Source organism: Molothrus ater, chromosome 4 (genome assembly GCF_012460135.2).
Source record: "Molothrus ater isolate BHLD 08-10-18 breed brown headed cowbird chromosome 4, BPBGC_Mater_1.1, whole genome shotgun sequence".
Classification (NCBI taxonomy): domain Eukaryota; kingdom Metazoa; phylum Chordata; class Aves; order Passeriformes; family Icteridae; genus Molothrus; species Molothrus ater.
Genome location: NC_050481.2, coordinates 33,322,902 through 33,340,713, shown reverse-complemented (window position 1 = coordinate 33,340,713; position 17,812 = coordinate 33,322,902). Strand labels below are relative to the sequence as shown.

General features: G+C 37.5%; 1 protein-coding gene across 3 annotated transcripts in view; it reads left to right on the top strand.

The window, feature by feature from the left end:
• MARCHF1 (membrane associated ring-CH-type finger 1) overlaps positions 1–12,254 on the top strand; it is a 224,432-nt gene extending 212,178 nt beyond the window's left edge. For all 3 annotated transcript variants that reach the window (XM_054514578.1, XM_036381785.2, XM_054514577.1), the window contains 2 exons: positions 5,710–5,857; positions 8,094–12,254. In XM_054514578.1, the coding sequence (XP_054370553.1) occupies positions 5,710–5,857; positions 8,094–8,395 (450 nt within the window). In that variant the 3' untranslated portion in view covers positions 8,396–12,254. The remainder of the gene's footprint in view (positions 1–5,709; positions 5,858–8,093) is intronic.
• The last annotated feature ends 5,558 nt before the right edge of the window (positions 12,255–17,812 follow it).

The following is a 17,812-nucleotide window of genomic DNA, read 5'->3' as shown; positions in this document are numbered from 1 at the left end:
TGACTTTAGCTCTAGGTGAGAGCAGAAATCCTTCCAGCTGTGGTTGTTGCTTACATTATACATAGGCATTTTTTTCCGCTAAATAATGGATAGGGAGAAAAATGTCACAAAAAATGTTTAATATTAGCAATATTCCCCCCATACCAGCTTCCTCTGTCAGACCTCCTTACATGCAATTTTTAAAACAGGGTTCTTGAAAATACCCGGGGGTTAAAAAGTCCAGGCATTCATCATATGTTGCGAAGCAGCCCATTAACTTCACCTTCAATATTTGGCATCCTCGGTGCTGAGCCCCTGCAGCAGAGAGTCCTTCAGCTGTAGAGGTGTCAGTCTGCAAACCTGCAGCAGAGCTGCAGTTGCCTCTGGACATCGGTGTAGACAAAAATCTGTAGTCAGTGTGACAGAATATTACCCTGGACAGGAGGCAACACGTGGGCACAGAGTAGTGGGTGGGAGCAGGCAGGCAGCAAATCTACAATGCAGAGGGGGGGAAAGGAAACACAGGCAGCAGAGTTTGCTAAGTGCCATTGAGAGCTGTGGAGACAGCTTTTGTGTGAGCAGTGTGGAGCTTTCGGTTCTGCATTGGCCATCATGAAACCGCTTTGCAAAAATCGTAATGTATGGGAGGGAATTAGCATTGCAGATTTGCTTCTCTTTAGCTGAGAGGCTGTGTTGGTATGTAGGACATGAAGCAGCATTCCCACACCCACAAGGAGTGTTTTCAGAAGATACTAAAGAAAATATCTGTAATTGCTTGTTGCAATATTGATTAATCAAGCTTTTATTAGAAGTGGCATGCAGGGAGGCAGATTTTTTTTGTCCTTTAAAATAAATATGAGAGATTTTCTCAAACTACTTTACAGGAAAGGGAAGTGGTTGGCTACACATGATTTAAAGTTCCCTGTATGTTTTAGGGTTTGGTGGGTTTTTTAAATTATTTTTTTTTTTATTTCCCCAGAAGACTCATGACTACATTTTGTAATTACAAGAGTGGGATTTGAAATCAGTAACCACTCTCTTGAAGTTTCTGAGTGAAATTTTCTTTAGGAAACAAAAGCAATACATGAGGTAGAAACCTAGAACAGGGTACAGTTTTACAGCTGCCACTTTAAAGATTATTCCAAACTTCTCAGGCAGTAAAGTATAGGAATTCCAACTGAGATGAACGTTGTGTCTAAGAAGCAGCTGTAAGTAGTAGCTGGGGTGGGACGAGTGTTTCTGATCACATTCACAGCCCAGCTTCTTCCCGTTCTTGGTGGGATTCTGTGAGTCAGGCAGTCTCTTACCACCCTCCAGTGGTTTTCAGAGCACAGTGCAAGCGACACGCTCGGAAAGTTTATTCAGAGAATAAAAAGGGGGCTGGGGATATTCCAAGCTTTCTGCTGGGGACACATTTGGATTTTTGGTACACTTTGGATTTGTTTGGTGACTTGTTTAAAAGAGCTTTTGGTTCCGGTTAGATGTTACAAAGTGTTCTAGCACACCTGTTCTGTGAAGCATTATGCTATTCCTGTGGTTGCTTGCATTTGCAGGACATTAAACCATCTGCATTTGTGATGATTTCCACTCTGTGTTTGTATTGCTGCCAGGATTACAGAACCTGTGGGTGTGACAATTGGCTGTACAACGGTGAAGGGTTGTTTTGTGTGGGGCTGGGCAAAAGCTACAGTTTTTCTATTAATTTAGTGACACAATAATTTGCAAGCCATTATAAATGTCTCCTCTAGTTGTTACCATTTATTTCTGTCATTACAGATCTAAAGCACCTTAGGAGCATTAAGATCTAAATTTCCAAAGAAAATTGCATCTGTGTACTTGATTTTGTGCTGTTTTTCTGTTCTTGGTAGCATCTGATATTCTATCCATTGCATGTTGCAGTGTCATCAACCTGATTGCTGTATTTTCTTGGAGATCACTGATGAAGATAATAAAACATGACACAATTTATTTTTATCTTTCTATTATGAATGTGGAAAGCCATGAAAACTGCAGGAGCTTCAAAACACAGCAGGGATGAATTTATCAGAGGTTAAGGAGACATTAATGCTCTGTGTGACATGAAAGGTAGCACCTGCCAAATTCCCCACATGACTTTAGGCTGTATCAAGTCCTGGACTATAAAGCACAAGTAAAAGGGGCTGATGCTTTCATTGCTCATTACATTGTTGTCTCGTCCTTTGTTACAGATTTTCAAGCAATTTTTATTTCACATAACTGTGCTTTTGTCCAAGCAAGTCTATGCTAAAGCTAACAGTTAATTTTTTGATAGAAGCCTATTGCAAAAATCCTAAAATTGGGAATTGCACTTTTCTGCTCCAGGACAACATAAATTGCTGGCTACTAACATCACTCATCTAGTAGAGCATGACTCATCTAGTCACAAAGTACTCTCTGTTCAGCCAATCTAAAATACGTGAGTAGGATGGGGAAGTTACATCAGCTGCCACTGGGATCACCAGAAGTACAGCACAAAGTTTAATGGCTTTTTTTCTTTTGAGTTCAGCTTATCATCACCATAGTTGAGAGAATTATGACTCCAGCAAGGGCAGGGCAAAACAAAAGAGCAGCTTTGGAGCCCACTAAGAGCTGTAAAATGTTCCCAGGTACCTGTCCATGACAGACAGAGTCTCTCCTTGGGTCTTATTCCTTTCCTGTATCCCAAACTGGGAGTACAAGATATTCTGCAGTCTCCTAGTCCCTTAATCACCTATGCCCTGGTGACCTCTCCAGTGTCTTGGCAGCCACCTTCTGCCTGGTGGGGTAATGTGTGTGGATAGAATAGACAGACAGGCAGGGCAGGCAGTCTTGTGGGAGAAGAAAAGGGGGCAGCTGGAGGAAGCAGAGTCCAATAGGCCTTGGCTTGCCTTCTGGCTGGATTTGATGAGATGTTACCAAAAAGGCCTACTTCAGCCAATTTCTGCTGGCTTCCTCTCTACTTTTCTTGTAAATCTCAGCAGAACTCTGTGAGCTGGAACCTTTATTTACCTATCCTGCCTGTTGGTTGGTTGATTTTGGCTGGGTTTTTCCCACCTACAAAATGTTTAAATTTAGACTAATGGGACCAGCATTTGCCTTTGGCTGGGCATTCAGATGAACACAAAGCATTTTGAGTGTGTTAGAGAGTAAAATGGCTATGAAGAGACTGCATATATATAGTCAATGACAATGAAAACTTTGCAGAGAGTCTTCTCTCCAACAGACCAAATAGTGTAGCATCAAAGTTGAGATAACAGACAAAATCTGTTTAAGAACAAATCGTTCTTCATTGTGTTCTATGTTATCTCTCACAAAGCGTCCACAGGTAAGTGAAGAGTTAAGGTAAAACCCTTTCTTCCATCTGGACAAAGACAAGGGTTCTTTCTTTGGAAAGAAAGTCTGTTAGAAGACTTGAATTTTCACTGCAAAAAAATGAAAATCTCCAGGTCAAAGGCTGTGTAACCTGGTGGCTGTAATGATATAATAGTCTGATAATGCCACATACTGTCCGGTCTGACCACTGAATATTAGCTACACGAACTATAATGAGTATAAAGTTTGGGGGATTGTTATTTAAAAGAAAACCAAAACAAATCTTTTTTTAAATCTCCCCTTTTTGCCATACAAAACCCAGTAAGCTTTGCTTTCACTCAAAAGTACAAAGATCAGAAACTGAAACGAGGTCTCAGCTAATAAATAAGCCGATGGCTCTGACTCTTTGTATATTACTCAGGAAATGTTTACATTTTTCTAAACAATTATTTATGCTTTGTGTTCATGAAGCATGGGAGAAGTGATTCTTGAGAGACCCCACCGGGACTGCTGCATCCAGCTCTGGGGTGCCCACTGAGGTCATGTTGGAGAGAGCCCAGAAGAGGCCACACAAAATGATCAGAGGGCTGGAGCACCTCTCCTATGAGGAATAGCTAACAGTTGAGGTTGTTCAGCCTGGAGAAAAGAAGGCCTTGAGACCTTGTTGTGGCCTTGCAGTACCTAAATGGGGCCTGTAAGAAAGATGGAGCAAACTTTTTAGCAGGGCTTCTTAACAGTAGTACAAGGGGTAATGATTTTAAACAAAAAAAAGGGTGTCTCTAGACTACATTTAGAAGAAACTGCTCATGATGAGAATGGTGAAACAGTGGAACAGATTGCCCAGGGAAGTGGTAGGTGCCCCATCCTGGGAAACATTATGGTCAGGCTGGATAGGGCTCTGAGCAGGCTGGTCTAATTGCAGATGTGCCTGCTCATTGCAGGGGGGTTGGACAGGATGAGCCTTACGGTTCCTTCCAACTCAAAATATTCTATGATTCATAGAATGTTAGCAAGGGCTAGAAAATGGTCTAGAGATTGTGTTCTGAAGCAACAGCTCTGAAACATGCAAGACTTAACTGCCATTAAAGACTGAAGCTTATTTGGCCTGGTATGTCCTGCTCTACAAGCAGGAAGAAGTATTTCTGAGAGTTATTCCCCTTGGTGACACAGCACTGACCCTCGTGAGGTTTTAATGCTGTTGTGATCCTTCAAAATGTAATGTGACTGCAGAGAGCATTCACAGTTGAATGGCTATGTTGGTTCAGGTTAAAGGCTAAACATCTAGCTTGGATGGCATGTCCAGCCTTAAGGAATTTAGAAAAAAATTTAATTGCCTGGAAACAAAATTTTTAAAAATCCCGAATAGTGAAAACAGCTAATAAAACCAAAACAATCCAAAAACCTAAACAAGGAAAACCAAGACAAACTCAGAGCTTGGCAGTAAATATGCAGCATGGCAGTGCTCTGCAGAGGCTGTGGTTGCTGTCCTAGCCGGAGCAGGTGGCAGCAGTGCTGTGGCACCGAGCTGAGTGCAGCTCGCTCCGGTGTTCACAGAGCCACAGGGAGGTGGCACTCGCGTCTCATGCTTTGTACTGCTTTCCTTCCCCAGCTGCCTGTACTGGCTCCAAGATTATCCATCAGAATCGAGGCATTTTGCTTTTAAGTGCTCTATTCTTTCATCTGTTGTCAAAGGCAAATGTTTTAGGGGAGAAGGGTTTTGTTTTGAGGACGTGCTGTGAAAAAAGCCCATGTCACAAGTGAGATAAAAAAAAATCGCCTCAAGAGCTGCATTGTTCAATTGCAGAGAATAGCCTATCTCATCTTAAAATAGCCTTAACTTAAGCCAGGATTTAGCACCATAATTCAGAAACACGTGCCTGAAAGATTCCCCTTGCATTACTGAGGTTATTTGGCTGCTAATGTATATGGTCATTTCCATGTAATCCTCTTTTCAAGTTTATTGAACTTAATCCTCAATGCAGTTGAACTTCCTGTGCTTTTATTTTATAGCAAGACTGTTACATAGTTGCATTCCTATAATTTTAATACATATTACAAACAGATGTTTGGGCTTTTTCTTCTCTCACCACCAGAAATGCAAATTTAAAGTATATATTAATCTTTTTACCTGTCTATTAACATGTTATGGCTGTACTGTAATGAAATTACTTAAGATAACATTCACAAGCAGACAGAAACAAAACAGTATTCTTCATTCCTCTGAATCTATGAAAATGAGATCATTGTGAATTTAACAGGGACAATGCACACACTCCTGTAATGCATATTACCAAAACTAAAGGATTTGTTAATTTTATTACTGCTTGTGGTTTTGTTAGAAAGAGCCACAATGGCCTAATCAGTTTGATGTAAAATTTTACTAGTCAGATTGTTTTAATTACTTTTTTTTTTTAATTTCAGTGGGAGAAATTACAGATGACAACAAGTGAGAGGAGAAAAATTGTGTGTTCAGTCACATTCCATATAATTGCAATTACCTGTGTTGTTTGGTCATTGTATGTTTTAATTGACAGAACTGCTGAAGAAATTAAACAAGGCAATGACAACGGTAAGTATCTTTTATCTTCTTCAGTGCTGCTGATAATGCAGTGCCTGCCTTTGAAAGGCAGCTCTGTAACCAGTCACATTCTGTTCTTAAATAAGAGCTCACATGCCTACACCAGAGGCTTTAATGCAGAAGTTCTGAATGCATCAGTATGAAAATCTTACCTTATGCCCCAGCAGAGAGAACTCTACATCATGTAATCATTACAACAGCTTAACTGGCCTGCCAGTTAATCTCCTGGGTTAATCTCCCATTATCTAGGTAATTCTAAAGCTCAGGCAAAAAGATGAGTCAAGTTCAAACAGCTCAGTGCAAGTTCAGGTCCTTAAATAGCAATTTATTTATATTAATCTCTTGAACCTTGATAGGAAGTAAAGTATGATAGAGCCTCTTCATTAACAACCTTCCTAATACGAACTTCCAAGAGACTGTTTTCCAGTTGTGTTAGTCCTTCATGTGGGATTTTAGTAGCATGGAAAGCCATTCCTGTATCCTTTCAAATTTCACTGTCAATGTCCATGTTGCAGCTGTATTTATTGGTTATGCACTGGAACAGAGAAGTCATGGAGTCTCCCTCTACTGAGATACTGAAAATCCAACTGGACATGTGTAACAAAATGCATGCTTAATGTCAGTAGGATCCATACTTAGCATATATGGAAAATATATCCTAAATTTAACTACTGTTTTCCATTACAAATCTAAGTTTGCTCTTAAATTCAGTCTTAAATGTGATCATAATGATAAAAAGCTTTTGAGTTTTGATCTGAATTGAATTTAAGCACCCTAGAGGAACAAAGGTCTCCAGCTTTTTGTTATATTCCAAAGTTAACATGGAAAACAAAACAGGTGGAGCATTATGCCTTGCTAGTTAGATAAATATTTGATGATATTCCTGATGCTTGCCTTTCTTTCCTTAGAGGAAAATAAGGAACAAGCCTCAGTAAGTCACAGATGAATACACACTACAAAGTCTTGTTTTGCTTTCTTTTGAAATGGGTAACCTTGCTTTTTATCTCAAAAAACCTGGCCCAGAGGACAGGACTAGGGATGGCTTTGAATTTCTGTTTATGAATACAACTACATCACCCTACTCATTACAAGGGGGAAGCTATTTCTGTAGATTAGGTGAATTTACATAACAAAACCAGCTAACAGGGATTTTTGTTGTTACACACAATGCATAAGAATCGTGTTAATTATTCCTGGTAGGCTTAAAAAGTATTTACAATTTGTATAGCATTCAGTATTTGCCAAATGTAATGGTTGATTCTTTACACTAAAAAAATGGACAAAGATATGCCCTGGAGCTACTTAAAACACGAAGAGGTGTGAAGAGGATGCTTTTGCTCCAAAATTTGCTTGTTGCAGGGGAGAGTACTTTTACAAAAGCGAACATGTATTTGTGGGGAATAAGAAGGACATATATGTAGTTTGCTTTCTTCCCCATTTTCTCTCTTTAAATGGGAACTGCCAAGACAAAGACAAGTAAGCACTGGAGAAAAAACACTTTATAAACATATTTTGAGATGGAGAAAAATTGAAACCCTGAATAATACTAGTATTGTTTGTTAATATTCTATTTTAAAAATCCTATTTAAAATATGGATGTCTCAAATTATTTAAGAGGTTGGGAGTTTTCTTCTCTTTAGCAAAGTATATGATGCAAACCCTTTAATTGCTAAACCTGACACTGGTTTATAGAAAAGCGAATTTAAAATATATTTAAAATATTGTAAAATTTATATGGCACCAGTGGTAGGGAATCAAATTGCACATAAATTTATTCTGCTTGAATAAGCAGGTCTAGATTCAGCGGATGTTTCTACTAGTAAAGCTCAGGTCTGAAAACATGGCAATCTTGGAAAAAAATGATATACAAAATTATATACTCTCTGTCCCATACCAGTTAATAAAAAAAGATGCTCCCTGTATTACTGCAGAAGCAGCAGCAGCCTATATTTAATGTTAAAAGGTGAAAAAAATCCTGAAAAAAGATTTTAAGAATGGCATTGATTTATTTAACCAAATGGTGGTCCAATCATTTAAAAGTAGGAAGTAGGAAGCGGTTTCCTATTCCATGGGCAGTTTTTTGGCTAGCGCATCTATTTTGCAGAGCCACAACTGCTGCAATAGCATGCACATACCTGGGCATTCTTAGCCAGTGGCTTCTTTTCAGTATACATTACTGAAACAATGTTTGATATTAAATGTATAACATAAACTTTCTATTTCAAAGGTGTCCTCGAATGGCCGTTCTGGACAAAACTCGTTGTGGTGGCCATTGGATTCACAGGAGGCCTGGTCTTCATGTATGTGCAGTGTAAGGTTTACGTCCAGCTGTGGCGCAGGTTGAAAGCCTACAACAGAGTGATCTTTGTTCAGAACTGCCCAGACACCATCAAAAAACTGGAGGAGAAAAGCTCTCCATGCACTCAGCCCTCGGAGCTAAAGGACGCGGTGGTGGTGCCAGTAGCACAGACAGGTACAAACTCTCAGCCGGCGGCGGAAGAGGCGACGTCGGAGGTCATGCCAGTTTGACACGGACAGCACTGCTTCTTCCTCGCAGAGTGAGCCGTAGTGTCTGCTACACTACAAATGCTATGAGAAAGTAGAAATGACTGCATTTTTTCAGTTGAAGAAGACCCCAACCGAACGACAAAAAAAAATACCCCATACAAAAACCAAAACCATACAAGAAAAATGGATCCAGCAAAGCAACTTGTTACTGTAAGGAATGTGACCGTTCGTGATGTAATTTCGCAACTAGTCAGCAAGTGTAGTGAAAGTGGAAGTGTAGAAAGTGCAATAGAGAACAGGTTTAACAGACAATGCCAAACTTATGTAACAAATGTACTTTTGGTTTTTTTCCTAACTGGGCTGGCTGGGAAAGTAGGAAACAGAAGTGATACAATGATTTTGTTTACAGAAGACACAAAACCTTTCATCTGTTTACTACTAGAAGTTGTATCTTTTCAAAGTTACACTTCAAAGGGTACCAATCCAAGTAATATGCATTAAGAGAATCAAAGTACAGAGAGCTGTATTGCAGCACTCCCTCTCTAAGCCTCGTACAGTAACACCTTCATGTGACTGTAGTGGAGCCTGAATGTTTGGGCAGCTGTGTCAACTATGGATATTTGAACCAGTTGTTTTTAACTATGGCTGGATTTTTGAAAAGTAAGCAGTTCCAACCAATATAAACTCACATCTCCATAAGCTGCAGATAGTTTTTTTTAAATGTCAAGGAAGTAAGGAAGGAGATAATATGTAGATATGCATTTAGAAGAGCAGCTCCGCTGTTTATTTTACTTTATAGGAGTGAATTAGGCATAAATTGGATACACAAGGTATTGAGGCAGAATTGTAAGTGAAAAAAAAGCAGTTTAATGCAGAATTACACAGAAGTAAATTGTCTGTTATCAAAGGTCTGAAAAAGGATGACATTCTGAAGATGGAAGCTACTTTTGATTTTATTTTTTAAGATTCATGGTACAGAAAGGTAGATGTAATAGACCATACCTACCTACATATCTTAGGAGAAGATTAGTTTTTATCTCCTTGTTCTAAAAAGCTAGTTTTTATCTTCCTGACTGAAAAAAAACCAGATCAATGGTTTCCTTCTGTACAGGTAAACTTAAGGTGTTAGAGATTCGACAGTTGAGTTGTTAATTTCATGTTTTGAGCACTGGCATATAAAAATGAAGTGTGAATAGCATTAAAAGGTGCAATAGATAAATGAATGTAGATATAATCCTGTGTCCAACAGGATGAATTATGTATAAGGAACCAATTTTGTGATTCACTTTGCAAAACTGTGGTGTTTACTATAAGGACATAAGAGCAAGTATTGACTCAGAGTAGTTATGTACTGGTGTGCACAAGTCTGGGGCCTGAACATAATGTGTATTTTAAAAAGAAGTTGAAGTTCTTTTTTTAATCTTGTATTTAGTAAAGGAGGAAAAGCAAAAAAGGAAATAAAGAACCAGAGTAATGAGGACAGGAGAGTAGAGATTCACTTAAAGGAGGGGTATCTGCCACAATTACAAGTGAACTGGAGTTCTACAGAAGCCTTGAAGTTTCTACTGGTAAATTTTCTCTTTGTACACTCAAATATTTACAGTGAAATAACAGGCTCATGCCATTCTTACAAATACCCAGGCTTTAGGGCCTAAGATGTATTGGAATTTATATACTAGGTATTCCTTTGTGATGTTTACTGGCTTAAGGCTCAGGGAATACTAGCAGTGTTAGCAAGAAATGTGTCTTTAATCAGATCATTATATTATTTTGTACTGGAATTGCTCTTGTAATTTGGCTGTGACTAAGTGATGGTTATCTGGCTAGACAGGATACAAAACCTTGGTGCTTTAATGGGTCCTTAATATATGTCAATATTTGCTGTCAGTTACTCCAGGTGAGTTGGATTAATGTTGAAGTTTTTTCATGTAATGTGCACACACTTTTTATATAAAATAATTTCCCAACTATACAACTGCAACTTCCAATTGTAGCAGCTTTTTATTTGAAACGACATACAAGAGAACCAAATCATTTCTCCATTTAAAATTGTGGAGGAGATTTCAGAAGGTCTTCAGAGCATGATGACATGACTAAGGAATGTCTAGTAACTGCACATGCTTAAGATAGTCTGCAATGGCATGGTTTTCAAAAGCTACTCGTTAAAAGGTAACTCATGATTTCTGATGTCAGACACATAAAATTACCAACTGCATCTGAATGTTTGGAAGGATGTTTACAATAAACCTCAGCAACATTTACTGACAAGGAACATTATTATGAAAGATAATTAAGAGCTTTCTGAAATAATAGTTTCTTACTAAGTGAAAGTAACCCTGCTTCTTTAGCCAGCTTGTTCTTTGACTGCGGTTGCATCATGACCCATTGAAAGTACTTTATCCTCTATTTTGTCAGCTTACTGGGGAGTAATTTGCATTGGGTTTTTTTCCTTGAAGAAGTATAAAATTCACCTAGAAGAAGAGAATACCTGAAGATTCTGAAAGCAGAACTGTAGCATCCAACAAGATTTTACATTTTTAAAAACACACTGAAGAGTCAGCAACAGAAAAGACAATGTGAAAACTTTTATACCAATGCCTTCAACTTCAACACTGTTCTGGCACTCAACCATATATGCAACTGAGTTTACAGTAAATTAAATAAAAGAAAGCAGAAAGACTTCAGTTGAAATTCCTCCTCTCCCTTGGAAATACTGAATGTGGACAGCAGGAAGAAAATGGGACACTGTCTGCTGAGATGGACAATGAGACAAGTCACCAGCAAGAGACATTTCAGCTGGCTTGAAGCAGCCTTTAACCTTTTAAAGCATTACTGTGTTAACCTGTGCATCCCTTTCTCTTCTTAGATGCACTGGATTTTCTAGAGCTTTCAGGAATTTCATGCAGGATTGGAATTAGTTTCTGAAGCAGGGTGCAACCTCTTCAAGAGGGCAAGGAGCTATTCACACCACCATGCCTTGGATTCTGGTCTTCGGTAATAAGGAAAGTACATGGACAGAGAAACTAGACAGATCCTTATCAACCAATGCTTTTTCATTCCCAAACAAAGTACAATTTTCTGTATTAATTTATTAACCACAATATTCTATCCTGGAAAAAAAACTCACCAAAACCACACAACTAAACAGAACAGTATACTGAAGGTTTTAAGATGAAGTCTAAAGACTTTTTAATGAAGATACCATCTCAAATAAAGAACCATATCAAACTCCTGTGTAGCCGCCAGAGTGCAGCTCTGGCAAATATGCTGACAATAGAATTTGGCCTGGCTAAACCCACAAGGGTAGAACCTGGCTCTGAGCTGCCATTAGCAAGAACAGCTTGTTCAACCTAAGTTTTAATAAAGGTAGGTAGAAGTAATTTGGTGTCAGGTCAGATCTGGAAGTTTGATCAAGATAATCCTGTATTCACTCCTGTGAACATGCACATTTCTTTTCCTGTATTTAAGTTACAAGCATTATAATGTTTATTTCAAACTGGCATAAACATACCACTTTTGACTATCAGTAGCATTACAAAGATTCTTGACTAGTCCAGTTGTGCCATTCACACACTGCTCTATCTGAAGGTAGTGTTTATTTTTGTTGTGTAGAAAAAATAATTGCCCATCTCCAGAACAAACAGTTTATAATTTCCAATAATGCAATGAAACTTACTCTGATGAAAGTATTTTACTGTGTATAATATTCGGAACTACAAGTTTGTGTTATTTGTTTAACTCCCTCTCTTTTGCAAAAGAAAAAGTGTATGTTTTTGTGGGTGAATGTGTACTGGAAGACAGAAGGTAAGGGAAACAAAAGTAATGTATCTGCTTAATGTTGTGAAAAAATGTATTTGTATTAAACAAATTACTCAAAGTACTGCAGTATTCTACATTTGTCACCTTGTTACCTAGAGCATCACATGCTGAACATGGATTGGCAATGCTGAACATGGATTGGCAAGACCACACTCTTGCAAGAAAGGTGAAAAATATAACTCAGTTGCTTACTTAGTACTGATAAACCTGCTAAGATGCAAGGGGCTACTTCTGGGTACCCCACCTTGGCAGAATGCTCAGGAAAATACTTCATAGTGCAAAAACACTTGAAAAGACTTATAGTTGCTTAACTTGCAGGCTTTAGCCCTATAAAGAAGCCTAGAAAGCAACTGGTTTTGCATCCATAGAGTAATGGACAACTAGTACTGGGTTTCAACTCCAGGGAGGTAAAAGGACAAAACTTGCCTAAAGAAAGCAATGCCTTGGTACAAACTGTTACACTGATTTTGTAATGTCCAACACATGAAAGCTTTAAATATGGACTGGACAGTTAAATACTTTAAAGCTAATCCCAGCTCAGATTATCAGCATGGATCCTGTTCCTTTTTTGTATTATTTTATACTTTGATTTGGTGGGGTTTTCTCCTTTTTGAAAACCCTAAAGACATTTTCTTAATGAAAAGGAATATTGCATGTCTACATTATAAAAAAAGCCTGTGCATTTTGTGAAGTATAAAACCAAACAAAAAAAAATATTACCTTGATTAAAACAGAATGTTCCAACCAAGGTCCAAATTTAGTTTTCTACAGTTCTACCTACTCCATATCTTTCTTGTAGATGGTCAGCTGTGGAGAGAGTGAGCTAAGTTTCAAAATACCACAATTCTAGCTGGAATCATATGGCTGATGATTGGGAAGAATATATGTTCAAAACACAGAAGTAATGTTCTACAAATTTCATTCTGTACATCCAAGGCTAGCCACTTGTTCACTTTCTTAAAGCTGCTCTAACTAGCTCACTATGTAAATCCAAATGGATTTCACAAATCCCTGCAAGATACAGAAGAAACAGCATAAAAAAAGAAGTTACTGTAGTAAAGATATATTAATTTTCATTTATTAGCATATGGAAAAGTGGAACCAATTTTGGTTTCATAATTAAGAGAGTAGAGGTATAGGTCCCTAACCTTTTTGCTTTGCACACAAGAGTTTGAATCTCTTGATGAAAGGCACCATCAGAACATGAAGCAGGGTTCTGTTTAGTTTGATGTCTATATACACACTTCCCAGCCAATAAAATATTAAGGCTGTTCTGCATGAGCTTTCCTAAAAGTCAAAGAAATTATCAAAGAACTTGGCAAAAACATTGATGTACACATTTCCAGTACCTATGACACAGAGCTCAGAAAAGAACCTTGACTGATAGCAGAATGATTCCAGACTGCTGGAGAACGTGGACCCTAGGACAAACATGCACTTTTGCTACTTGCAAATACCTTTAACTGATAGTAATTGAATTACAGGACTTTTTTTTAACACATAGAAGATAATATATATGAAAATAAAGTAATCAGCACTATTTCAAATAAAGAAGATAGGTCACAGTAATTTTTAAGTGTGTTAAGTAAATCACTAATAATTTGAGGAGATACTTCTATAATGAAACATGGACCATTACATGTGTGTGTAAATGCCTGGGAACATGGTGAATGACACAGTCAACATATTTTAAAAATGGCTCACAAACAGCATAGAAGTGAAAAGTGAAGTAGCAGGATTAAGATGGGGTCTTAAATCAGATAAGGACAAACCCCAGTGTTAATGGCTCACAGAAGAAAGACTGCTACTTAGAGGAGCTCAGAAGATACAGCCAAAAGAACAAATCAGTCTGGAAGTTAAGGCAAAGGCTTTAATGAATCTTCAAGTGCCACTTACCTCTAGGTTTGCTACCAAATTTTGAGAGCTGGGGAAAAAGAATATTTCATTAAAAAGTGTGGATGAGATTTTTTTGAGCACTTCGTATCTTAGCAATGGGCATCATCCCTTTATCAGTTTCCAAATCAGCATGGTACTGTCTTGGTTAATTGTGTTAACTTGAATAAGAGCTGATATTAGTAGGATCCTTCCTTTTTTATTTAGCAATATTGTTATCACTAAATTTATTATTTAGCAATTCTGTTTTTAAAGTAATGCTGTCATTTTAGTCTAATAACTTGATTCGTTTTATTTTTCCTTTGTAACAGGTAACTAGTTACATATTAAACCCTCCATTTTAATAAAAGTGGACAGTCAAGGCTTAGGGAACTTGATTACAGCACCATTATGGTGTCTCACCATCAGCTTATTTTCAGTTTCATTAGAGGAACTCTGCACAGGACCATGGCAGGTGATTTTAAGACAGCAGCTTAAACTGCAGAGCATAAATCACAACACCTCATTAGCAAAGTCTCTGACCTTCATGAAACTTCTTTTGGGGAAGTCTGGAAATCAGCTATAATGAATTTTGCTCTTGAAAGAGCTAGAAGATAGATAATTTATGCATTGTATCATGCTGAGACTGACCAAACAAGCCAATTTGATGTAATTCTGCTCTGCAAGCATTTTATTGCCCTTCATTAGAAAACTAACCTAGAAGGTTCCTTAAGCACAGACCTTTTTCTGCTAAGAAAAAGAAAGGGGTTTTTGTGCTACCCTTTCATATCTGCCAGGTGTCTAGCAAACCCTAGTTTTAAAAAAAGTTAAACTCCAATATACACATTTTTGGTCCCAGACTTTGTCCTCACATGTGGCAGTGTCATCACAGAGATGAGTAAATATGTTATTGCATTGAAAGGCAAACTAACAAACAAAGAATCATTATACTCTATAAGTATATCCCCTTACAAATGGCTTAATTTGTTTCCAATACTAAGGATTTGTAAATTAATTTACATTTACTGTATACAAGCAGCTTTGAGAATGTCACTATCTTCTGTTTGGTTTTGATTTTTCTTTTTTTAAAATAACATTTGCTTTGTTAACATGAAAGGAAAAAAAAACATTTCTACTGGACCTAAAATCAGCTGGTTCTTTCCAGCTGAGACCGTCAATAGGGTATGTTTCACAACTAACAAGTCAGCTGCTACTCACAGTCTGAATGTAATTCAGCCACTTCCTCAGAGAAACCTTAGCTCTCCAATGCTGGATGAAGTAAAAGTATAACGTAGTAAGAACATTGCAACAAACTGGAAAGTACACTAAAAAACCCCAAAGTTCTTATATGAAAGTGGCTTTATGTGTAAAAATATTACTTTTTTGTTTGAAATGTTGTATCTTTGAGCCACGATACTTAATGAAATAATAATTTTAACTATTACAGCTTTGAGCTGAAAACTAAAAAAACACAGGAACATTGCAAAACAGTACTCAACAAATTAGAATGAAAGAAATCTTGCCTAAAATTAATCCTTTACCTGGAAAAATGCCCTGTAAATTACAGATAATATGAACAGAGGATTTAGCATTAAAATCTGAAGTCCTTGGCTACAAAAGAACAATTTCAAGGTATTCTCCACAGCAAGTTTGTAAGAACAGAGAACATCAGTGTTACCAGCATCTACTTTCTAAATTTTAAAGAAAAAGAATAACAATTCAGAACTTCTGAGAGCATTAGTCTTTTTCCACCTGTAGGAAACTCATTAACATACAACACTCTAACAGCTGGTTATAATGCATGATTGGATTATGAAATTAACTGAAGAGATTCCAGATTGTCTCAGTAACACATGTGAGGCAAAAAACTCTCTCTACATCGCCCCTGCCCCCACTCCAGGCCTGTCAGGACAAAAAACTCTCAGCACAAAAATTATAAATAAATAAATACATGGCTTTGGGGATTTTTGTTCCCCCTGCCATGTTAATATTATGCAACAACTCATCTGATGAATTGGTCTTGTACATCATCAGTTTAGGCCTGGATTATTTTAAATTCAAATATGAATACCTGACAGCTACGTATGATTTTTTCTGATAATTCAATGTAAAAAGTTCACATGCAGACACTGTTCTTTTTTCATTACTTGTGCAGTAGTTTAACAAGACAGTTTAAAAGCCAGCTAAACAAGCAATTACTATATGGAGTTCAAGGAAGAAAATTCAAAAAGTCAGTAAGATCTGATCTACAATCATGTTGTAGTCTAAATGAAAAATGTTTAAAAAAAGACTTAATTTCACACATTAACCAGATTTTTATAATGTCTTATTACTGAATTGTTTCCAGGAATATAGAACATCTCATTCTTCATAACTGCATGAAAGTCTTTTTGAAGCACTCACCAGGATGGCAGACTAATATACTGTAATTGCTATGACACCTCCCAGTTATCGAGTTATCTGCTCATTTTCCTTCCATATTTTACAGTGTCATGGGAGAGTGACTCAATGTTTCTACTTGCAATTTCAAACCTCAGACTTTGTATACAAGCAAAAATTCAAAATTAATTTCCAAAAGGCAAAATCTGTCAAAGTACTGAAACAACCACATAGACAAGTTCAGTTCAATCCAATTATTCTGGCTCAGCTTCTACCACAGTTTACCACCTCAAGTTTTATAAATCAAAACAAGATAAATTCCACCACACAGCTCAATTTAACAAAGATATAAAAATACCAAAGGCCTGCCATGAATTTCAGCACACTGATCTCTCAAACACAAAGCAGTGATGTGATGGCCTGGAGATGTGGCTGGTGTCAGAGGCCAAGACCTCTAGGCAGGTTTAAGACTTGCAGTTCACCTGAAGATGAATTACATTACCCACCCATGCTCCAAGTCTGTTAAAAGTTAGTCAGATTTCTTCTTTAGAATCATTTAAGGAGGACAGCTGTTAGTTCTATATAACATAAACAGATTGGTTTCCTATAACATGAAAGGATAGCACAAGACTATTTGTAAAGAGGGCAGAACTTAATGTACACATTAACAGATTTAACACTCATCAGTAACTCTTGCTGCACAGCTATGAAAATACACACCTGGATGTCTGTAAAAGAACTCTAGGAAATTCACACAACTATTTACTATGACAAAGACTTGATTGTTTAGCACACAGAAGAGTACTAGGGATCATGTACTAGAAAAATCATCCACCAGGAATAATTATTTCCACATAATCAACAGGCATTTGAGCTGTGCCTACTACCATGTGTACAAACAGTTCAGCTGAACTGTGACTTCTGTGCCCAGACAACCTAACATGCACTGAGATCTCCTACTTAATGCCTGCTGTGATATTATCCCGAGTTCTGCCCTTGCCCTTTTGCCTTCTTTTATTCATTTTACAGCTTTTAAAGTGATAATCTGCTAAGAACATTCCTGAAAGACACATTTAAAAGCATCTAAAGAGTTGCTTCATAAAGCAAGCCTACTGTTGAAAAGTCCTGAGTGGCTTCAATTCAACTCTCAACAAAAGGGTTAGAGAAAAAATGTGGACTGAGATATATTTAAATACAGACTGCAGGGACTTTGGCTTTATCTGAATTCTGCAATACAGATTGCTGAGGACAGTAACTCTTTAAAATTCTCTTGACAAAACATAAAATACTCAGTATCTTATTGAAGCATTTCCAGATCTCTATGATCCTGACAGAGATTCTCAAAGAAAAGGTACAAAGAGAAGAGTT